Source organism: Scardinius erythrophthalmus (genome assembly GCF_964197995.2).
Source record: "Scardinius erythrophthalmus genome assembly, chromosome: 9".
NCBI classification, from domain to species: domain Eukaryota; kingdom Metazoa; phylum Chordata; class Actinopteri; order Cypriniformes; family Leuciscidae; genus Scardinius; species Scardinius erythrophthalmus.
In genome coordinates, this window is record NC_138229.1 from 27,143,351 (window position 1) to 27,168,649 (window position 25,299).

The 25,299-nt window shown below is 37.1% G+C and overlaps 2 protein-coding genes across 2 annotated transcripts; one reads left to right on the forward strand and one right to left on the reverse strand.

Moving 5' to 3' along the window:
• Window positions 1–68: 68 nt before the first annotated feature.
• On the reverse strand, window positions 69–7,816 carry rpl5a (ribosomal protein L5a). Its single transcript, XM_081374016.1, has 8 exons — window positions 7,544–7,816; window positions 7,044–7,113; window positions 6,425–6,540; window positions 6,197–6,331; window positions 5,910–6,112; window positions 1,550–1,727; window positions 588–676; window positions 69–234 (listed from the first exon to the last, which is right to left on the reverse strand). The coding sequence occupies exons 1-8, from the start codon at window positions 7,544–7,546 to the stop codon at window positions 135–137; spliced, it is 894 nt and encodes a 297-aa protein (XP_081230142.1). The 5' UTR covers window positions 7,547–7,816; the 3' UTR covers window positions 69–134.
• A 1,709-nt stretch (window positions 7,817–9,525) lies between these two features.
• Window positions 9,526–25,012, forward strand: evi5a (ecotropic viral integration site 5a). The gene is made up of 16 exons (XM_081375232.1): window positions 9,526–9,699; window positions 9,871–9,986; window positions 11,100–11,253; window positions 11,338–11,565; window positions 11,640–11,714; window positions 11,793–11,918; window positions 12,947–13,090; window positions 13,590–13,679; window positions 13,765–13,856; window positions 13,934–13,994; window positions 14,179–14,232; window positions 14,318–14,437; window positions 15,071–15,214; window positions 15,313–15,456; window positions 18,145–18,291; window positions 24,411–25,012. Exons 2-16 carry the CDS (start codon window positions 9,889–9,891, stop codon window positions 24,498–24,500), a joined length of 1,767 nt encoding a protein of 588 aa, XP_081231358.1. The 5' UTR covers window positions 9,526–9,699; window positions 9,871–9,888; the 3' UTR covers window positions 24,501–25,012.
• Window positions 25,013–25,299: the final 287 nt, after the last annotated feature.

Here is a 25,299-nt window from a genome sequence, read left to right on the forward strand (position 1 = left end):
AAATAATCTCCCGATTGTCAATCTACATCATCTCATGTTCTAGTGTACCAAAGACCACAAACACAATATTCTTTCCAAATGATTTATTTGGAAAAGGTGCACACTTTCTTTGGAGCAGTTGACAGTTCTTCTCTTCAGTCGTCTTCAACAGCCTCCTGAGCCCGAAGGAAACTGGCCTTTTTCTGGGCCACGCGATCCTTCCTCTGTGCCAGAGTGAGCTTGGCACGGTTCCACCTACAACACAATATCCATCAGTGATGAGAAAAGAAAAGAGGATAATGTAGGTAACAAAAAATAACAGGAAATACAATCATCTGACATGCAACTTTAAGTATTATAGCACTATAATAAGTAGCAACTACAGTATTTTTGCATCACACTTGAGATCTTATGGCAAGATTAAAAACTCAACCCTTTATCTAAATCAACAGCACAAACATTCGTTTTTATAGCAACATGTCAAGCTGCAATGAACATTTATACAGATACTAATGAACAATGATGTCAATACTGTCCAACTTTATGGCAATCAATTTCATCCTAGGGCATCCCTAAGAAAAAAAAAATGATAAAGCATGTGAACACACCTCTTCTTCTTGACCTCTTTCTTGGGCTTGTTCTCATGAACCGGGTTGTCACGGATGGAAGCATGAGCCTTTTTGTACATCTCTTGAACCTGCAGGAACCGGATAACAACACAATGAGACGGTGAAGGTAAAGCACAATGCTGAAAAAGTTTTCAAATACTAACTGTACACAACAAATAAGAATAACACTTCAAGAAAAGAAAGAATGAGATTAAGCCACCAGCATCATGTCACAAATAGTGTTCATCTACCAATGATACATTATCTGATCCACATAATGACACTTTCCTGTATCCAATCTTAAAAAGCTTATCAATCTGTGCCCCGACTCTTTTAATAGTAGTTCATCGAAAAGCAACAAGTGAACCTGAACCAACAAAATGTTTAAGTTCTGTGAAAATGCTTAAAGAAATAATTCACCCAAAAATGAAAAATGGCCGTTACACATCGTTTTACGCCAAAAGAGTTTGTTTGAACCGCGAGAGGCATCAAAACCTATGCTAATCCTACATCATACATAGTCAAGTGTTACTCTTCTGGCACATGTTGACTTGCGTACGGCCGTCTGCCAGAAGCTAGTTATTTTAGTTGCTAACGTTTTAAATATGGATATTTTTCTTACACGAACGCATCGATTAATTTCAGTAGGCCTTTATTAACCCCCCCCAGAGCCGTGTCGAGCACTTTTATCATGGATGGATGCGCTTTGATGGACTTCTAAAAAAAATACACCCATCGACTCCCATTATAAAGCTTGGAAGAGCCAGGACATTTTTTAATATAACTCCGATTGTGTTTGTCTGAAAGAAGAATGTCATATACACCTAGGATGACTTCAGGGTGATTTTTCATTTTTGGGTGAACTATCCCTTTAAAGGTATTGACTCCAACTGTGTGATCCATTCAAATCCAAAGGCAAACAAAAGTTAGCAGTAAAGTGACCCAGCAAAGTGCTTTCTTACAATTTCAGGTGTGACGCCGTTCTTGATGAAGCGGGAGAACTGCTTCTTGTACAGGTCCTCGTCCTCCTCCATCAGATAACTCATGTACTCTGACACGTTCTGGCCCATGATGTGCTTCCTGTGAACCTCCGCATTAAACTCTTTACTTTCTGTGTCGTAGCCCGGGAACCGTTTAGTGCTGAGAAAAAAAGTTACAATGTCAATATACACGTCAATAAAGACAGGACATACAACTTCACAGCATACTTCACAAAATTGGAACTTCTGACAATATATGTGGCATCACTTAAAGCAAAGACAGTCACCAGACACACTGCAAAAGTGGATTAATTCATGCGCTCAACATTTATGTCTGTGATTGGCTACAATGATCAACGCTTCAAAAACATGTTGTAAATAGACATCTTTGACGCTCTTCACCGAGCGCACAGATACACACAGGAGCGTAAAGTTATTTAGTGTAATACAAATGCATAGCAACTGCTATTGCTTAATACATAATACTGTAATTATTAGGGATGTCCCGCCAATCCAGGTCATTGAGTATCTGCCGATACCGAGTCCAGATCTGATACTTGAATTTTCCTAGTGGTTTGTGCACACTTCAAGTACATTAAAGTTTTTCAAATCAATCCAATGTATACAGGAATGTGCAGTGTGTTTCTCAGGGACTCGAATGTAAAAAAGGTGCATCTTTCACTATGGAGTAATTCCAAACATATGGGACTACTGATATAAACTTTGTATTTTATATTTACAATAAGCAGAATAGCTGAAAAAAAAAAAAAGAAAAAAAAAAAAAAGTAGAATAACTTTTAAGTGATTCATTACAAAAGTGCGCATCAAATATGCTAAACACGGAAGCTGGAACATGCGTGTGACAGAACGGACCTCATTCCTCATTTTTCTTCCTTTAAAGGGGCAGTAAGTAAGAATTACTCCCATCTAGTGGTGAATTTGTATTTTGCAATCAAACTAATTTTGCTCTCCAGCGCCTCGCGTTTTCAAATGCGCGTTGCATCTACGGTAAGCGATATGTACCAAAAAGCTTTGACAGGATGTCTTCTAATAGCACCTCGTCGAGTTTTCCTTCTGGTGAACTGGTTTGTTATTTCAAACAAACTACAACTTGACACAACGAACAAACGAATGTTACAGTTTTGAACAAACAAAACTTACAACCTTGTTTATAGGACCATCTCTACTTTACTCAATAGCTGCTATTCATCAAAGAGCCTGTTTAACTTTTAACTATGTTCTACTGTCTATATCAGTGTTTCCCAACCTTTTTTCAGTCAAGGCACCCTTTGAAATTTAAAAAAAATGTGTGGCACCCTACACTAGTGTTGTCACGATACTACTTTGATACTATACTTTGAAATGTGCTGTTTTTTTTTTTTTTTTTTTTTTGATGTGCACAAATAAATGACAGGTAGGCTACCATAAGATTTTCTTCTTCCTGTTCCTTTTTTTTTCTTCGTTCATGCATGTTACAAATGAATGAATGAATTAAACATTTTTAATTTTATATAATATATAATTTTGTTATAATTGCACAAGATAGCTTGTTTTTACTATATTTTATGTAGCCTAATAATTTCACAGTAAATCTCCAAATTAATGTAGAAACATCATAAAGACAGTATATTTCAAATAATTGTTTAATGGCATCTTTTTATGAATGAAGTGTTATTTGATTCTGATGTCACTGCTGCACTGTCACATGTGGATCCCACAAGCGTCCCATTTTCTCACAACTCTTAACGTTCATTTAAGACTTTATTTAACTAATTTAAGACTGCTCTCATGAGGATACTCAAAGCGAAAGCTCGAACGAGAAGTCGAGTCTGGCGCGCGTCGTGTCAGCATCACAGGACAGCGCATTCTCTTTTGTATTTTCTCGCTTGCATGGTTAGAAGCATTTGCATGAAGAAGAACGTGATTATATAATGTAACGCTAGCCAAAGGATGACAGAAAAAAATGCTGCTTTAATTGCGTTAAATATTTTTAACGTGTTAAATTGAAAAATATTAATCGCACGCGTTGCGTTGACAGCAGCACAACCGATGTGAATACGCGGCAAGACGGACGTTGTGACAATTCGTGTGTATTTGACTGTAAGCGCATCAATGAAAAATAGGCAGCTTTATGTGGACGCACTGGGAATGAGGCACGGGAATAAAATCACATGCAAGCGCAACCTCCGCAATTCAACGCCAAAAACTTATGATTTGCATTTGTATTATAAATTTGTGCGCATTATTTGTTGTTATTAGAGACTTCCGACGATCCGAGATTGATGGTAAAGATTTGTTTTTTTTTACACAGTTTCCCGCTGGGAAACGCTGGTCTATATAGGCTAATAAAAAAATAAAAAGCCTGTAATTAAGACCTTAACATTGACTTACCTGTCGAGAAGAAAGCAGGCAACTTCAGCGTCTCTTTTGAAAGCTTTCTCCTGCATTAGCTATCCCGACATTATAGCTAATAACCCTTGTTTTTGTAATCTCCGATCACGTTTCCTTTTACGGTCTTATTGTGGAGTTTTTCGACTAAGAGGACTCGTTATCCTTTGACTTAACCGTGCAGTGCAGCCTTTTAAACTTGCCGGGGCAGTGACAAAAGCGCCTCTCACTGCTCTGCTCCGTTTCTGCTGGTTTCAGTCACTTGACGCGGGCTCTGAACGAAAACGCGTTGTGGAAACGCGTTGGCCTAGTACTTTTTGTCCCTCTCTGCTATTATAGTTTTTCAAGATGGCGGAACTACATGGAAGCCTCCGTGGACCTACCCGTCCCATGTATATAAAGATAATAAATTCTTCGTTTACGAGGATAAGTCAGATCATTGGCAGAGGTATTTGGACACCATTGAGGACATATTTATGAAAAAAAATATTGATTTTAGATAATAAAATACCTAAAAAGTTACTTATTGTCCCTTTAAATAGCGGTTGGCAAACCCACTTGAATGTGCATACCGCCACCTACTGCATGACACCAGTATGACAATATAAAATTCGATATGAATATCCCACATTTCTGCCACAATCCCATGGTTTCAGTTAGTGTTACAACAATAAATAAAGGCAAATGTTGGCGACTTGTGGATTGAAAAGCCTTCTAACTGTATCATTGCTGCACAACTTTCTCCTTTGTGTTGTTGAGAATGTCAGCTGTTTCATCTGGCTTTACACTTAAACTCAGTTGATCTGTGGTTTATATGGGAGGGCTCTGCACAGAACTGGAACACTTTTCACTGGATCTCACAGCACTGTTTAGTGGTCATGTGATCGAAAATTTCTTCAACTACGTGTTTCTCATTATTAAAGGGTTAGTTCACCCAAAAATGAAAATGATGTCATTAATTACTCACCCTCATGTCGTTCTAAGCCCGTAAGACCTCTGTTCATCTTCGGAACACAGTTTAAGATGTTTTAGATTTAGTCCGAGAGCTTTCTGTTTCTCCATTGAAAGTCAATGGACGGCATACTGTCCATGTCCAGAAAGGCAATAAAGACATCATCAAAGTAGTCCATGTGACATCAGTGGCTCAATCTTAAGTTTATCAAGCGACGAGAATACTTTTTGTGCGCAAAAAACAACAAAAATAACGACTTTATTCCACTATTCATTTCCTTCTCTCTGGGCCTCGAGCTATTTCACGTAGTGTTTTTGCGCAGCGCGTCTGTGTTGTACGTCACACGCAGGCTCACTGTTGGCCGACGCTGGTCATGTGTGATGCGTGACATACAACACAGACGCGCTGCGCAAAAACACTACGTGAACTCACTCGAGGCCCAGAGAGAAGGAAATGAAAAGTGGAATAAAGTCGTTATTTTTGTTGTTTTTTGCGCACAAAAAGTATTCTCGTCGCTTGATAAACTTAAGATTGAGCCACTGATGTCACATGGACTACTTTGTTGATGTCTGTATTGCCTTTCTGGACATGGACAGTATGCCGTCCATTGACTTTCAATGGAGGAACAGAAAGCTCTCGGACTAAATCTAAAATATCTTAAACTGTGTTCCGAAGATGAACGGAGGTCTTACGGGCTTAGAACGACATGAGGGTAAGTCATTAATGACATAATTTTCATTTTTGGGTGAACTAACCCTTTAAAACCACGCAGCTTTCTGTTGGTGAACACTGCGATTCCGTGAAAAAACGTGGAATTTTTTTTTCTCCCAAACCTCAGTGTTCATTATTGACTTCAGGCAATCCATACAGACAGTAGCTTATTTTCATGGAGAAAATTTAATGTTTTCATAAAGACTTTTTGAAAGCACCCATGCATCCAAAAGTGCTGAATCAATGTCCATTGTCTAAGTTTGCAAAAAGATAAAAACGGCATGCACTGACCTGTGAGGGATAGACAGTCCTCCATCCACTGCTCCTTTGAGAGCTCCAAACACCTTATTCCCTGTGGTGGTTCTGGCGAGGCCAGCGTCCAGGTAGCATGTAAACGCCCCTGGCTGGCCATCAATGCTTTCCACATTAAACTCATCGCCAGTCACCTCAACCTGGCCTTCGTAGACCTTATCCAGACCAAACTTATTCAGCAGCTGTAAGCAGAAAACAAATCTGAGTAAGACCATACTATGAGATTTGAACAATACTAGACATTCATGAAGACTAAGGACATTTACCCTGCGTGCACACAGCAAACCGGTGCAGTAGGCGGCAGCGTAGTTTGTCAGTCCTACAGTAATGCCATACTTTGGCAACTCGTGAGAGTAAGCAGCGCAGACGATCGCGTCGCCTTCGATTTTGGCATATGCGATCTGAGAGAGAGAAAGACAAGACACTCAGTAACCCAACGGTAATTAGCAAGATTTCAAAAACTATGGCAAAGACGGCATGGTAGTAGTTCATACCTGGCAAACAATATCCCTGTTGGAGAGTCGAACGATCATCCTGTACTTCGGTGTGTTGTACTTGTTCTTGTCTTGGATGACAAGGCGTTTGCGGGCAAAGTAGTCAGTTTTTCCCTCTGAAAAGCCAAAGTGTGTTAGACAACTGTTGAAAAATCATCCTAAGTTAGTTTAAGGGGCCATTCATACAGAACATGTTTTTTTTTATTTCACTGCTTTTCCATTGATTTTCTATGTAAACACACTTGAACTGCGTTCAAGTTAAATCTCGACACCTTGAGTTTAACTGCGTGCTTCTCACTTTTTTCAAAGCAAAAACATGAAAAGTGAATCGGCCCTCAGAGGAGTTTCAGTGGCCAAACAGAAAGTCCATGATTTCAAACTATAATGCTCTATATTTAGTAGGTAATATATATATATATATATAGGCCACTCAGCTCTCCAAGACATTAGTTGACCACTAGTTTCAGCCAATTGAGATATCCTAGTTGACCATCTAAACCAGCTGACAGACCAGCATAGATTGTTTTCATGTTTTTTTCCAGAAGGAACACATTCAGGCCCGGTCACTGTGACCCCTGGAAACATTCTTCCCCAAAGGTAAGGAAACACGTTGACATACCTCGCCTCCTCCTGAACTTGACCTGGTATCTCTTGAAATACGCCTTGTTCTTAACCACCTTAACGAAGCCCTGCAACAGATAGCTTTATTTGTAAGTTAAACTGTTGACAAGCAGGACAGTAGAGATTTGAAGAGCAATAATCCTAATGACACTGTTGGCTGCCTCTGGTTATGATGATCAGATGCAGTGCGCGAAGTGACAGTAAACATGACAACGCAAAACCGAATAAAATAACAGACTTTTAACCAGGGCAAACACACACCCACAAAAACTACTACCAAAGGGAGAAATGCTTATTTTTTGCGTTTAGTGTCGAAAAAAAAAATATTTTAGCGTTTCGAGGGAAATGTGCCACTGACGTTCGCGCAGCGACTGGACTGACCGATTGAATCTAATACCATCCCGTCGCTTCATGAGTTCATCTTTCATGGAAATCGAGCTGGAATAGCTGGTGAGGGAATGTAATGAGTAGAACATTGTATTTTGGTGATTTACTGACCATTTTGTAATCGTTTGTTCTCCTTTAGGTTGGGAGACTGAAGTCTTCAGACTCCGATACTGCTCCCGCTGCACTGAGAAAAGGAAGTTCATGGTGCGCTGCGACCGGATAAACAAAACACGCGCAGGCAGGAGTGTGTGCGCTCCTAGCGTCCTGGAGGAAACACGGCAGGATATATATAGTCAGGCCCGTTCACACCATAGACTGTAAAAAAAAAGAGGTTCACACCAAGAATTATTACTATAAAGATAACTATATTAGCTCTGTTTATTCTAAGCGCGTGTTTTTCTGCCGCTTTAAATGCTCGAGTTCGTAGCAGAAAGTTGGATTCTGATTGGCTGTCATCAGCTGGATACAATCCTTCTGAAAGTGATTTCAACGATTTCATTTCTCTGTGTTGTTATCGTTATAGCTGTTGTGTGAACTCTGTCATTCTTTAATATTGGGAATGATTTTTAGAACTATATCTATATCTTTATAGTTATCGTCCTCTGCGTGAACGGGCATGAAACTTTAACATTTCAATCATAAAAAATATTAAAATAGTGATTGAAGCTCTCAAACTTCTATGCTGGTAGGAAAGCAATCAATTTGTTTTACTTTCTATAGATAAAAAAAAAAATCCTAAATTAATTTCTATGTAGGATTCAACGATTTTAACAAATTAACGGGATCAAATGAGAATCCTCTAAGAATCAAATACGTTTCTTATACATTTTAAAAATGAATCAGGTTCTGATGGGTAATCAAAAATGATTTCCCATTTGAATGAGCTCAAGTGATATAGAGGGACTTCCCTTGTGAAAAAGAAGTGTTGAAGAATTGTGTTGAATGTGCACTTAGGCCTACTTCAAATCTTAAAAGTAAAACACAGTACTGCAATCATATAAATATAATTCATAATATAAATGAAATAAAAGGCTGCCTTAAGTGTACTAGGAATCCACTTTCATGACTGTTTCTTAATTACAAAAGTCTCTTTAATGTCAAATTAAAAGTTTTACTTTAAAGTGCATTGTATATCGTTTTAATAATCAGTTGATGTGCTACTAACAAGCACATGTAAAATACTTGATTGTAATTTTAACTGTAGTGTGCTATATGATATTACATTTAAAGTTGATATATTTGAAATGTACTGAATTGCAAATGTGTAAGTTTCAATAGAAATTGCATTATTTTAGTTTGCCATAAATGCTTGTCAGTACATTCTGCAGTAGTACACATTCAATTTCAAAGACAATTATAAAATGAAAGATGTACTTAAGTCCCAACTACAATACATTTTCATTTAATTGCAATTAAAATATATTCTTCTAAAGTTATATCATTTCTGTAAGTACTCTTTTTAAAAGCATGCAAAAGTTTGAGTAGGACAGGAAAATGTACAGGAAATCATGGTGCAACTTATTCTTGGTATTCAAGAGTTATAAACAATATCAATAATCGACAATATACAATATCACAGACAGTAAATAGATACTATATATAGACTATACAAATGGACAATGACTCTTGAAAACATGCATTAGTTGATGCTTGTTAGCATTATCACAGTAAATGTCACATTTCATATTCTGCTGTGAAAAAGGTTTAGGTTTGCAAACAAACCAATGTCACTTTATCGACTTCCTTAAAATAGGGTGGGGCTAAAAACAGAGATGTGTATCAACATCTAGTGTCTGTCGACACACAGCCCTCTGGACCCAAAAGGCCTTCCTTTTTGTTTCAGTAAATGATTTATGCTTATGCTGCATAAGGAAGCTTATCTGTCAAAGTTTCACAGAACTGGACAAGATCAACCATGCATTTGCTTCTCTCGGCAGTCTAACCGGTTGAAGTCCCACAGGTGAATGTTATGGGGCCTGTTAAAAAGTATGAGAAGCTGTAAGAGGAAGTTGTTCACTCAGTCAGGTCACTTTAAAAACAAGCTCCTGAGTCACAGGCAGAACTGTTATTTTGAGGAACTTTGATCAGCCCGTGAGACTCTGCTATATAAAGCAGCATGTGATTCGTTTGCTGTGTGTTTTTCCCCCTCTGCGGTATGGAAGAAACAGGTGTGACGGACAGTGTCACTGGATTAAGTTTGACAGCAACCAGAGGAAAGATTTTGTGGAGACATTTGCACCCCCAAATTACCGGAATCTCACACACTGGTAAGAAATCCCAGTTCTATGCCAGTAAATGCCATAAAATATGATATGCAAGATGTGAAACTTACAGTATGTATGAAAAAAGCAATGTACTTATGATTAGATTCTATCAACTTCACACATAAACACACACGCATTTTTTTTGTTTTTGACATTTGAAAATATTTTTTTTAGGTTTCAAGAGGTTTACAGATGGACTCTTTGAGCGCGGCATCTCTGTGTCCCTCAGCGGGGCCTCAGCTCAGTGCAGATGAGATGAAGTTACTTGCTAAACTTGAGGAACAGAACAGGTCACTTCTTCACACCCTGCCCTGTTTCCTAGAATCAACAACCTAAACTAAAAAGTTACACATTACATTAGTGACAGATCTCTGTTTCCACACTGTGAAACCAAATTATGCTTTTTATAGGGTTAAGTTCAAAGAACATCATTTATTTAGGTATTATTTATTTGTTTGTTTGTTTTTATCTTTTTGTTAAATTTTATTTATTTTTTGTTAACATTCAGCATTAGATGTATTTCAAATACTGTATATATCATACATAATATATATTAATGTCATCATACATGTCAAAACAGTATATATAAGTACATTTATTTATATGTTTTTATTGACATTCAGCATCAAACTAACATCAGATGTATTACAAATACTGTATGCACATTTAATATATATATTTATGTTTATTTATTTGTTTAATTCATTTTATTGACTTTCAGCATGAAACAAACATTAGATGTATTTAAACAGCTGTGTGTGTGTGTGTGTGTGTATATATATATATATAAATTCATGTCATCATCTCAAAACAGCACTTATCAAAAATATATTAATTTCTATTGTCATTCAGCATAAAAAAAACATTTCTATCAGATGTATTTTAAAGGCTATGTATATATTCAAGCTTATACATCTCAAAATTGTACTTATTACCAAAAGTATTATTTGTTTGTTTAATTTATTTTTTATTTACATTCGGCTTCAAACGAACATTATTAGATGTATTTAAATATAATACATTCATGTTTATCACACATCTCAAAATATTACTTATTAAAAGTATGCTATTTGTTTAAATATGTTTTATTTACATTCAGCATAAAACAAACATTATTAGATGTATTTTAAATAGACTACTGTACGAACATAATATATTCAGGTTTATCATACATCTCAAATGTATTTATTTTTATTTCATTTTTTAATTACTATTATTACATATAATCTATACAAGTTTTTTTATATCATTTTACATAGCTTCAATTCTCCTTTTGTATTATAAAAGAATTAAGGGCTTTATTATGTAAAGGATTAAGTCATTACATTAGTCTCTACTAATTAATCACTCAGTTCTATTTGACGTTGACGAATGCACATCATCTTATCTGCACTCCTAAACAGGCTGCTAGAGACAGACAGTAAGTCTCTTTACTCTGTAAGCGGGGTCCTGCAGAGTCCCACCTCGCCTAAAACCCTCTCTTGTGACGATGACATATGGAGTCATGTCATTAAAGAATGGGACGACTGGAGCAAGACAAAAGTGGGACAGATCAAGGTAACCGACCGCTCGATCGGTCATGATTTCAATGTGGGTGTACAACCATCAGTGAGCGGTATCTCATTTGTGTGTCCCGTTCAGGCGCTGATCAGGAGGGGTGTCCCGGCTCACCTGCGGCCCGTGGTGTGGCAGCTGCTGTGTGACGCTCAGAACGTGGCCGTTTCACAGCACTACTCAGATCTGCTGAAGAGCTCCTGTCCCGCTGAGACGCTGATGCACAGAGACCTGTCCCGCATCCTCCCACAACACCAGCTCTTTCAGAAGCTCCGGGACGCCACCTGCCAGGAGCCACTGCTTAACGTGCTGAAGGTTAGATGACCGAGAATATGATTATACTTCTGCATTTGAGGAGTATAGATACCACAATGTGGCTTTTATTACAGGCTTACTCAGTCTTAGATCGAGAGATTGGCTATTGCCAGGGAAGTGTGTTTATTGTAGGCCTGCTGCTCACACAGGTAATGAATTGATTTTTGAATTATAGTTACATTTAATTAGTTAGTACTTGTCTATGAATTGAGCTGTTGATCTTTCAGATGGCTGAGGAGGAGGCCTTCTGTGTTTTTGTGAGGCTGATGAAGGACTTCAGAATGAGGGAGCTCTATAGATCCAGTAATGTTGAGCTTGGCTGCTGCATTTACCAGTTTGACTCTATGATTCAGGTAAACAAGTGTAATTCTGCTCTATTTAAAGGCACATTCATATTTATAAAATGTTCCTTCCAAAAACCATGAGCTGAGTAAGCTACATAAAGCCTGTTACAAATGATCTGCTGAATATCTTTCCGATTTCTGAGAATCGCACATGACAAGAACTTCTGAGTCGTAGATGTCCAGATTTGGTGTTAAAGGGGATAGTGGGGTAAGCTGTGTCACCTTTTTTTTGTTTTGTTTTTTCCAATGCTGTCCTCTAAGCAATGAGAAATTAGTTAAATCTTAGCTTTCAAATGACATTTTACATATAATAAAATATAATAAATATGAAAAAAAGATAAAATGCATAAATAAATAAATTTACATTGTTTTATACATTGGTAATTCATCAAAATATTTATTAACTATTAAAAGTTTGGGGTTATTAAGATTTTTTGAAGTCTCTAATGCTCATCATGGCTGCATTTATTTGATACAAAAATACAGTAAACGGCAATATTGTGAAATATTATTACAATTTAACTGTTCTATTATATAATTTATTCCTGTGTTGGCAAAGCTGAATTTTCAGCATCATTACTCCAGTCTTCAGTGTCACATGATCCTTCAGAAATCATTCTAATTGTTGTGCTGCTTAATATTTTTGTGGAAACCGTGATACTTTTTCCCCAGGATGTTTTGATGAATAGAAATCAGAAAAGAACAATTGTTTTGCAATATAAATATTTTGTAACATTATAAATGTCATAAATGTAATGTATTCTTAGTAACTGAATAAAAGTATTCAAATTCCTTAAAAAAATGTATAAATAAATAAAAACTCACTGATCCCAACCATTTGAATTGAAAAATTGATTTTACAAAATGGAAATAACAGGATTTTTAGCATAAAAGTGCTTGTCAGTGCATGGACAAATGACAAAAAAACGGCATACAATTTTTTTGTTTTTAGAAAAAGGGTGTGACACATCTTACCCCACTCTCCCCTACAGTTGGTGGTCATCTGTTGTCTGAAGATATCTTTCTCTCTCTGATAGGAGCAGCTTCCTGAGCTTCATTCCCACTTCCAGACTCAGGGTTTTCACACCTCCATGTTCTCCTCATCCTGGTTTCTCAACATCCTCCTCTCATCTCTGCCTATCACAGCGGCCATGAGGACTTTTGATATCTTCATGTGTGAGGTACATTCAGTCACGTCACAACATCCCACCATAACCCATCCCTTCAAACTGAATGTCATATTTCATATCTATAGGAAATAGATAAGCTAAGATTTTTAGATAAGCTAGATAAGTATTTTATTATTATTTATATACTTTTAAAGTATTTGTTAATCTTCTGAATTGGCTTTTATTTGTCATTTTATTGTTTTATATTTTCATTTTAGTTTACGTTTTAGTCATTTTGTTATGTGGTTTTATCATATTTATTAGTTTTATTTGTTTTATTTGACTTGATTTTTTTCATCTTTAGTTTAATCGAATTTAGTACTTCAATTTAAACTTATTTATTTACATCAGTATATATTGCCTTTTTTCATCAAATGTTTATTTTAATTGAACTATTTCAATTACCTAAAAAGATTTTTATTTTAGTTAACAATAACAACACTGCCACTAGCATCTAAATATGCAGTTAAATGGACAATATGAGTGACGATATATACGCATGTGTCTGTAGGGTTTGGAGATCGTCTTCCGGGTTGGTTTGGCTGTGCTTCACATGAAGCAGACAGAACTCATCAAGCTCGATATAGAGGGAATGATGAACGTAATGGAGCACTCCAAAGAAACACTGCTATCAAATCTTGCCTCTTTGAATTTCTTGGTCTTCAGAGTAACTCTGTTGTTTTCAGTGCTTGCAGAATCTAGAATCATGGGAATCAGATCCTGATGGGATGATTGAAGCAGCATATCAAATTAAATACAATTCCAGCAGAATGAAACAGTAAGCTCTTCCTTCAATTCTTGCCTAATTTTCCTTGTTCTTCTAGCCTGTTATCTGGTGTATTTCACTCATTTTAGACTGAGAAAAGAGTATACATCTATCAAGGCTAAAGAGCTGGAGGATCAGGAGGAACTAAATGTGAGTGCTTGTTTCTTTCCCTTCACTTAGGCGAATTCAGGTTAATTGGGACACTCCAAGTCATCTCAATGGCAAAAGTGTCCCAATCACCCTGAATTCACCCTAGTATTTCTCTTTAGGTTATTAATCGCCATTTTCAGCCACTGTTTGCAAGTGCTCAGTTTTTCTCTTGCCTTTTGTTAAGGGACTTTCCTCAGAGAACGAACATTTAAAGCAGAGACTTGACATTCTGGAGAAGGTGAGTCTATTGCAGTGCCTTTATGTTAAAGTTATGTTAATGCATATTTTCTAATGTTCATGTTCTTACCGTGCCGCCCTTCCAGAGGTGCTCTGAGCAACTGGTGTCGCAGATGAAGAAAGAGCTGGAGAAATCTCTGCTAAATGCAGCCAGGTCACAAAACACTTTAAAGGAGATGCAGACGGACACCTTGCAGATAGAAGAGGTCAAAGTCAAGTCAAATCTTTCATGCAAAATATATCAATATATCAATATATAAAATAAATCAATATCAAGTAATATCTTTCATAAATCAAATCTTTCATGCAAAATATAAACCCCTATATATATATGTGTGTGTGTGTGTATATATATATACAGTATATACTGTATATCCCTGAGAGTTTGAGTAAGTGAAACTAACACTATAACACTAAACTATCACAGTGAAACAGAATAGTTTGCAAGAGCAAATGAGGCTGTGAAAGCAGACTATAAGTGAATCTGTTCGGCGTGATGATGTTTAATGTCCCACACAAGCTCTGTCACATTTAGACACTTGTTAGAAACCGACTTTTTCAGGACAAAATAAAATTTTATCTCAGTCATTTAACCAAAAACCACATTAAAAAAACTCACTGACTTCAGGACGATTAAACCAGAAGCGCTAAAATGTTTGTTTCTGGGTTTTGGCCTACAAAAATGCATCATCCCTGCAGCACACTATTATGTATAGTGAGCTAAAGAATATTAGATATCACTATTTGCTGATGTTTAGACAGACGTGGGTTTGCTTTAGTAATCATAAATGTGTGTGTGTGTGTGTGTGTGTGTGTGTGTGTGTGTGTGTGTGTTGTAGAGCAGCAGCAGCACTGTGCCTGATGAGAACAGTGTGATGTGTCTGCAGAGGGAGCTGATCAGCTGTAGACTGCGGGAAGCAGAGGCACTTACAGGGCTCAAAGAGCTGAAACTGCACATTAAACACCTGGCAAAGAAATGGCAGGTAACTTTAGATGGGGATAGAAAAAAAGAGGATATTCAGTGTTCAATATACCATAAGTAAGGTTCATCACAATGTCACTGTGTCTCTCTCGGTGGCAGCAGGTGCATTGTGGAGGTCAGCAGAAGGTCAGCAGTGCACAGAATGACCTGCAGGTTGAGCTGTTGAGCACAAGACTGAAGGAAGCGCTCACCCAGGCCGCGCTTAAAGAGAGCCGCCACAAACTGCTGCAGCTGCAGACAGAGGTTAAAACCCTCAGCTGATCATATCTGCTGGTTTACAGCTTGATGCACTGCGATATGAGGAACAATAGAGCGACCAAAGCTTAGTTCAGGTCGCTTACTTCTGGAACTGGTGTCAAGTCAAATGTGACACTGCAATACACAGCATAAATCAGAAGTCGTGTTTTGCTGCCCTCTTTTGACGTATATTTGAGTGAAATGGCTTCTCGAACAAGAAAGAAATTAAGGACGGGACTTGATTTTGTCCATCGAGAATTCATTGGCTGCGTCCAAAATGGGATACTCTCTTATACTTATTTTGAATGAGTAATTACTTCTATATAGTATGAATTTGAGTTGTACGAATGTAATCTGGACGTCCTACATCCACCATGATGTCATTATCATGTGACCTACCAGCATCAGTTATGTTGCTTCACTGATATTCACAAATCCTCATCCGTGGCCAAATGGGATAGTAAAGTGTCCGTCAATCAGCAGGTCATCCGGGTACTCTTTGCCTACTCGTTTATGAGTACTGTGAATTCAGACAGGCTACTTATTTTGACACATACTGTTGTCAAAAACAGTAGCCTATGTGACTAAAGAAGTAGGCCTACTATGTCCGAATTCACAGTAACGTTACTCATAAAAGAGTAGGCAAAAAGTATCTGGATGACAGGCTACTTCCGTCCAGATTCTGAATTGTGCATTTGCTGGACACTTTACTATCCCATAAGGCCACGGGAGAGGATTTGTGAATGACAGTGAAGTAACACTGGTAGGTCAGTAGTACCTGTAGTATGTCCAGATTACATTCATAGCCTACTATATAGGCCTTGAACATAGCCTACTTTTTTAACGGTCGGTTAAGCAACGTAGGCTAACTGACACTGGTAGGTCACATGATAATAACAGAATGGTGGATGTAGTAGGCAACGTCCTAATTAAATTAATATATATTCATATAGAACATACTTATTTAGCAATATTTATTTCAGTTAAGTGTATCATCCGGGTATTTAAAAGTGCACCTTTTCTATTCAGAATGTGTGTCAACTCGTCACACAAGCTTAGGCTACTACAAAGCTACACAAGTAGGCTACGCGAATTGGGACGTCTCTCTCACCTATTTACTGAGCAACATTTTGAAATAATCCTTCTTCAGGAGCTATAAATGCCATTAAAGTGTGAAAATTAAACTGTGCTTATCAAAAGAAGCGCGCTGCTTCGACAAAGCATTCGTGCGAGCACTGCGCATCACGAGCCGCTGACAGCGACGCAGATCAAGGCGACAGCGCAGTGTGAATCGCGCAATCCGTTTCGCTTCAGTCGTTCTGCGTGATAGAATGGATGACAGATCACAGTTTGTTCTTGTTGTCTTTATCTAGAAACAAAAAGAAGTTTCCGCTATCAGTTTTTGAGATTTTCAGACTTGCTACAGTCAGGGTCCTAAACATATCACAATCACGGAAATTCGTGAGCTAGCCTACAACAACGAGGAAAAGATCGCGAGCAACACACACACACACACACACACACACACACACACACACACACACACACACACACACACACACACACACACACACACACACACACACACACACACACACACACACACAAAAAAAAACCAACATGTTTTCATTAGACATAATAATTTGTATACTGTACAAACTGTACATTCTATCACCAACCCTACCCATAAACAGGTATCCATCACAGAAAACTTTCTGTATTTTTACATTTTCAAAAACATCACAATATATTAAGCGGCTTTCCTCATTGGGACCACAAAAATGTCAGAGGGTTCAATGTGTCACGTTGGAAATGTGGTAATTTAAACCTGAAAATTGATAAAAGGGTTCAATGTGTCACGTTGGAAATGTGGTAATTTAAACCTGAAAATTGATAAAAGCTTAGGTTTTTGAAAAGTTCAAAGAAATATGAAATCAAAAATAGGCCTATATAAAAAAAAAATTATGTTAGGCCTACTTACCAAAACAATCAAGTTTGGGATTGATCATTTTATACTGTTTGGGATACATGGACCGCATTAAGTGTGAAATATGTCAATGAAATATTCGTTTTTTTTTTTATAAACTTTTAAATTATGCATAAATGCCTTTGTGGTGGGGATGGGGTAATTAATTAATCCCAGTGATTAACTAACTAGGAAAATTAAAAATGGCTCTGCATTACAAAAGGTTATTATTTAGTTTTATAAAGTTAAACTAAAACTTTTTATTTCTTTACCTCATAATCATTTATTATAATAATTGCATTTGAATACAGTAAACTGAATATGGTTAGTATATTCCATATGAATATTTTCGTACTTGTCCTCTTTCCTCTTTTTAGATATAACCCATATATAACTATAACTTTTTAGTTAGCCTATGTTAATTGTGTGTTTGTTTATTTTATTCAAATGTATCGGCCTATATATTTTCCAATTACCAATTTGTGAATTTCATTTGTCATTGCTATGTGTCATGATGAAACATCCTGAGATGTCAAAATTATTCTTATCTCTGATTGGGAAACATTACAGTTTTGAAATGTCTAGGGGAGCATGAGACATGACTCCTAAATCAGATTCTGACCAACTGAAATCTCTTACACTGTTAATACTGCAAATCAATATGTCCTCACATTAAATGTGACTCGATTCAGTCCTCTAATTTGATCTGTTTTATTATATCACTACAGGACAAAATTCACAGCGACCAGCTAACGCGTACAGAAGCGCATATAAACAGTCAGCGAGATCATCTACGGGAGTTGACGTCACAGCACCAAGATCTGAGCAGCCAATTACAACAGAGCAGACAACAGTTTTCAGCTCTTCAATACAAGGTAACACCACACCTGACATCATCTGCTATTTGACAGTCTGGAGGTGTCTAATTACAGTGTCATTTACCCTCGCTGACTTCCTTCAGGCTAAATTAATCCTGGACCACGAGCATCATTAAACTTCTCTCACTCATCCCAGCTCTGTGTTCAAGGACTATTCTGGGTTCAGTGCGAGTTAACCTCAGTTGACGGGATTGAGGGGTGGGGCATAACGTTGATTACCACAAAAAAAGATTTCCAATAACTTTTCTGGCTAACAGTAAGACACTTACAATGGACATGAATGGGGCCCATCGTAAACATTAAAATACTCGATGTTTTCAAACATGAAACCATTAAACGTAAATGATATGTGTTAAAATTAACCCTTAATAGTAGAGGAAATGAAAGCACCTCCCAACACACAAGCCTATTACAAGCTAATCACCGTCCACAAACAAAAACACAGCGTAAAGCTCAGGTCAGCGACCGTTCCATTTATTCATCACACATGACTTCGTGCAAGAGTGGCCTGTCTGTTGATCACCCAAACGGCCTTGAGGGAAGCGGTATCTTCTGCTTTTTCTAGAAGCAAAGCTACGATAACATCTCTCTCACTCTCTTGGCCGAGTCTTCAGATGCTTGCGTAGTTCACACACTCAGACCAGGCATAAACATCACACTTGTCTATCAGCTCTTTTATGCAGAAGTGATTTTGCAAGAAAATGCCAACACTGTATCTCACTTAACAGGAATCTGAAACAAATGCTTGCTTGCATTAATGTTGCACTGAAAGAGTTCTCTGCCGGATGGTCTAGTCTAGCGTGATGGTGGTAGACGAAAAGATTCAGATTACCTTAAATCTGATTTCAATGCATTGAATGTTACTTCACTGCTGACATTGTTGCTTTTGTAGCCGCCTGTTTGCATCCTTTCCTGTGCTTCAGTGAAATTAAAGGGATAGAAACACCCCAAAATTAAAATGTTATCATCATTTACTCACCCTCAACACAGTTGTTCCAAACATGTATGAGTTTCTTTTCTCTCTTGAACACAAACGATGATTGAATTATGCTGGGAAGCAGACAGGTTACGGTAGCCATTGACTTCCATAGTAGGGTAAAAAAATACTATTGAAGTCAATTGTCAACAGTCTGGTTTCCAGCATTCTTCAAAATATCTTCTTTTATGTTCAGAAAGAAAGAAACTCATACAGGTTTGTAACAACATGAAGGTAAGTAAATGATGACAGAATTTTCATTTTTGTGTGAACTATCACTTTAAAGGTTTAAAGTCGCAATGAAATTGAGGAAGCGTCGCGACACATCTTTTCTTGATGCACATCTGAGTGTAGAGACTAAGGATGTTAACTATTACCCTGGTAATCCAGAGTTCTCGCGAGAGCACAAGTTGAATTTGCTCAGCGAGTTACTCTGGTGTCGAGTAATGATGCTCATTAAATATGCCCCTCTATCTGAGCTGCACCAATCACTTGGGGTTATCTGATATAGGCGGGCCAGAGGCGAGATGACGACAGCGTTGCGACGTCGAAGTCATTAGTAAACATTGCAAGATGGCTATGGATGAACACCAGTTGTTTGAAACGGCTTTGGCCGCTACAATTAACGAGTTAGACTTGCCTTTTTCTCAAAAAGAGGAACAGAAGACGGCGCTCGAATCGTTCCTTTGCAAGAAGGGCGTTTTTGCTGTTTTGCCGACAGGATACGGTAAGAGTATAATCTACCAGTTAGCTCCGCTGGTAGCTAAGCGATGTTGCAGACATCCCAACCTGCAAAAGTTCATTTCAGGGAGGTACCCCCCTCCAACCCCCCCCCCCCCCCAAAAAAAAAAATGGAAGGAGGACAAGGATATGACAATTCACCACACAGTTGTTGTCCCTAAAATATATAAAAGCATAATACATCATTTCTATAGGCTATAGGCCTATTGTTCATAATGTTACAATTTGTAGATTACTTTTACTATTTATAAGCTGCTTATACTATTCATGTAAACTGCTTTTATTTATATTCCATTGCAGCTTTAAACAGGTCGGAATAGGCTAATATGCACATGAATGAAATGAAACTTGTTGAACTCACCTCAACATGTCTTTTACAATCATTTAACCCGCCATGGGCAATACTGAAGTCACTGTTACAAACTTTACAGCGTGCAAGACTATCATTATGTTTTACTCTTATAAGACAGGGGTACACTTCCATGTAGTCTGCCGTAAAATGTATCTTATACTTTCGTTTTTTGCATGTTTTTTTTGAAGCACTCTCCCGTTGCCATGGCGCTCCTGTTTCTAGATACACTGAACTGATTAATTCGGTTCGGGAGAAGCGATAAAACCCGCCCACACTGACAATTGATTGGTTGATTTACCGAAACAGGCCAATCAGATGCTCTCTATTTTACGTGCGCACACACGCACACACGCAAGGTCTCTCGCTCCCTCTCCCTCTCTGCTGTGCACGCGCGCTCTGGCTCGCTCGCTCTAGATTCCGGAGATTTTAACTCATTTGCGGGTATCAGGGAGCCGCTATCAATATGCGGGAGACTCCCGGAACTTCCGGGAGACTTGGGATGTCTGATGTTGTGATTGGTTGTAGTGTTATCCAATTGCACGCAGTGAGATTTTCAAATGCATGCTTGGTGCCGCCCCTCGAGCTGGGCGATTTTCATTAGTCGATGCCAGACCATTAATGTTTTAGATTTAGGTCTAGATTTCCAGGCTAGTTAACTATAAGGATAACTATAAAGTTTTAATAATCTTTCCAATTCTCTGAGAATAGAAAAGTCCACACCACAGCTATGACGATAATAACAAAGAAGAATATCATTGGATTCACTTGCAGAACTATTTTTTCCAGCTAATGAATGATAAAAACACTGACAGCCAATGCTTTAAAGATGCTTTAATACTAGAGCATTTATGGCAATGTGGCAGACAAAAAAAATAGCATGTGCATATAATAAACAGAACATTATCATACGTTGGTTCGAACGATAATCACATTAGTTATCTTTATAGTTATCGTTCCTGGTATGAACAGGGCCTAAACAGAGTTATGACATTTTGACTAAACATTAGGAGTTAAAAAAAATAAAAACGTATATATATATATATAGTCTGTCGTTTGCAATCATCAGATTTTCTCAATTTTGATTGTCACTTGCTTGCCACGTTTTACTCATCTCGTCTAGCTGAGAATTAGTCCTCCGAATGAATCCTCCAATAAAACCACAGATTACAAATATACTCTGCTGTCAGTGTGTCAGAAGCCACACGGTTAAGCTAACAGACATGCTAACGCTAATTACTGCAGCACAACAAGACACAAAGAGACCAAAACGAAACCTCTGACTTAAAATAAAATTAGTCAAATACACGTGTCCCGATAAGCCGTCAGAGCCACGATCATGCACACATGCTGTGCAGCCAAACTTCTCCTTATTGAGAGAACATTTTCTCAAATAGCCACACAATGGCCAGGAAACTCTTAGCACCTCTCAACACGTCTGCCTTCATGTGATTTGTAGCACCCCACTGTTCAGTAGATTTACAACCAGAAACCCTGGCGTGCAGGTTCACGATGAGCATAGCTGATTACAAAGATAACGGAAGACCTCCTCCCATTGTAACCGGTTAACCGTGCGGCCTGGTTCATTATTGTCTTGCCACAAAGTATTGTAAGAAAGGTGCTAGTGAGATAAACTACTGTTCACATGGTGCAACAAGAAGGGAATAAAGCCATCTGACAAACAAGCAGTCAGTATATATGAATGAATCATCCGTTCTGGAAACTTAGTTTGTGATTTCCTACAGAGTTAAAAAAAAAAAAGCCTATCTTTTGTCAGTATTATACTGGTTTGTAAATGCATAAAAAGCTGCAGCCTATTCTATTCTCGCATTCAGGGTCAGTTTTGACCTGGTGGAACATAAGCTTATATTTGAAAATTTTGCATGTTATTACTAAATATTATTATTAAAAAAAAATTAAATATCAAATAATATTTGATCTACAGAAAAACCAGTGTGATGCAAGAAAAACATATTTTTATCAATATTTTTGAGAGATTTTATTTTTTATATTATACATATATATATACACATATTATATATATATATATATATATATATATATATATATATATATTATAGAATTATATGAATTTTATATGAACATAAGAATTATAACTAGTATAATGTACACACACACTCACACACACTATATATATTATGTGTGTGAGTGTGCGTGTGTGTCTTTATGGGTGTGTGTATATATATATAATATATATATATATATATATATATATATATATATATATATATATATATATATATATATATATATAATATATACACTACATATATGTTAAAAAACAACAACTTGTTTAATACCTAGCTGGCTTTCATTTCCAATACTGTGAAGAAGTTTGATTTTTACAAAATTACAGAGAGGAACTCTCCAGTTGTTTTGATTCTGACGCATATACATTTGCCCTGAAGTTTCCTACTCTTTCCTATCTGAAGCGAACAGAAACATTGTCAGTAGTTTGAGGTCTGGTGAGAAACTGCCGCTATCAGATAACCTGTAGGTGCGAGCGCCCCCTCAACACCTCCTGCTCTCTGACTGATTTTCTGTGGGTTTGGTGGTGGTAAGAGGAACCAGTCTGATTAAATTTGATTGATACTTATTTGTCATAATCTGTTTTATGCTGATACCACAGTGTTTGGCTCATAAACTTGTAGTTAAAACCTTTTTGTGTTAGTGGAAGATTTTGAATCAGACAGTCCGTATCGATGCAGAAATATAACGCTGTTGAGTTTAAGACGCCTTTGTGTCTAATTCTCACATGCATGGTTTGAGCGATGTGTGTGGCTATAATCAATGTCTCCTTTTTAAGAGAGCTGCTAAGCCATGTGCCATCTCTGATTGAGCTCTGGTTGAGCTGTAGTCTCAAATTCAGAAATAACATTGTGGTCGTGAAAGCTTGTATACATCTCAGTCTTTCTTCTCAAAACTATCAGACAGAGTGAACAACGCTCTGAGAACCCAGAAACCTCAAACCATTATCACGGCTACTTCATGCTATTTCAATCACGTACTCCCTAAAGAGACGCAGAAAGGCTCAGCCCTAAAAGAAAGACGAGAAAGAAATATAGACCTTAGTGTCTCTGAAGTTTTGACCTATGCTGCAGTCAAACTGTCTGTTCAAGTCTGTCTTTTGGTTTCCTGTTCTTGATGTGAAGAGGAGGAGGTTTGTCACGTTTACACACTGTGTGAAGAGAACTACACTGTGTCTGTCCTTTGACTTTGCTTCACATTTGCTCTTTATACCGCCATTAGCTTTAATCTAAAGGGGTTGAAGACAGAGGACTTTCATCATAAGATCATTTCTTAGTAGACCACAGTCCAGAATTATTCTGATCAATATTTGCAATTCATTTATGAGCAATTTCCTGCCTTTATAGACTTTTTGAAAATATTCATATAAAATATCGCAATGAAAATATTAATGATTAGTCATTCTAAAAAAAAGTGAGAATCTGACTCTACAGGTCATCTGAGAGGCACTAAATCCATTACTATACAGATTTACAACAAAATATTAAGAATTATAGGCCTATCAGATGTAAGATAACAGAAACAGAAACAAAAAAATGGCTAAATATGTGAGACGTCTTTGTCACTTTCAGTGGCAACTGTGGTCAATTCTGGTTAATTCTGCATATGCATATATCTATGTAACTATAGTGTTGTGTTGATAGTTCACCCAAAAATGAAAATTCTGCCTTCATTTACTCACCCTCATGTTGTTCCAAACCTTTATGAGTTTCTTTCTTCTGCTGAACACAAAAGAAGATATTTTGAAGAATGTCAGTAACCAGACTGTTGACAGGCCCATAGTATTATTTTATTTTTTAAACTATGAAAGTCAATGGGGCCCATCAACTGTTATTGTTATTTAATTCAGCAGAAGAAAGAAATGTATACAGGTTTGGAGGGTGAGTAAATGATGACAGACTTCATTTTTGGGTGAACTATCCCTTAAGGGTTAATATCATCAGCCCTTATTTGTCAGGTTTTGTGTAATGTTTTTGTATAATACGGGATCGTTCTTTACAGATTCAGATCCTCTCCAAGAGTACTACGTCATTTTCCCAAACCACGCTGAAGCCTTCCACATCCGCCTCTCTGGAGCACAATGACACCTAAAAATGGACAGCAGCCTTAACGTCCCGTCAACCTGTCTCCAGAAGCAGTGAAGATGTTCTATTAAGAGCTCGACCCACTGCTGCAGTGTCCACTACGAGAGTCTTCACAGCTCCAGCTGTTCATCATGCTGCAACACATCAAGTGTCATGAGCAAAGACTCACTGTGACAGTTTTGCCATTAACACTTAAAAGTGACAACAAGATTAGGCAGTCTTACAAAAAAAAAAGGTTGTTAAATTTCTTAGATCTTACATTCAAGTAACTGTGACACTGTAAAAGAGGTTTTTAATCATTTACACTGCAATAAAAATCTTACAACTGGATACCGGTACTGAAAACCATACTGATTAAACAACAGTGATTTCAGTCAAATGAATCTGTATTTGAGTGTTTAGGCCCTGGGTTTCATCTCTTCTGTTTCAAACATATAGGGTTTATGAAAACTGTCACTGTAAGTAAATGAATTAGTACAAATGCATTATGCACTATTATAAATCATATTTGACACTGTGATGAATGCTGTAGTAATATATATACTAAGAGAAATAATAATTTTCTTTAATATTATTTTATATTTAATTAATATTACTTTATATACATTTTATTATTCATTATAAATAATTATATTGCATATATATATATATATATATATATATATATATATATATATATATATATATATATATATATATATATATATATATATATATATATATATAGGCTATATATATTTGTTGGAAACACTTTATTTGTAGTTTCTATAGTAATTGTTATAAATTGTGCTTAGTTACGTGCAACT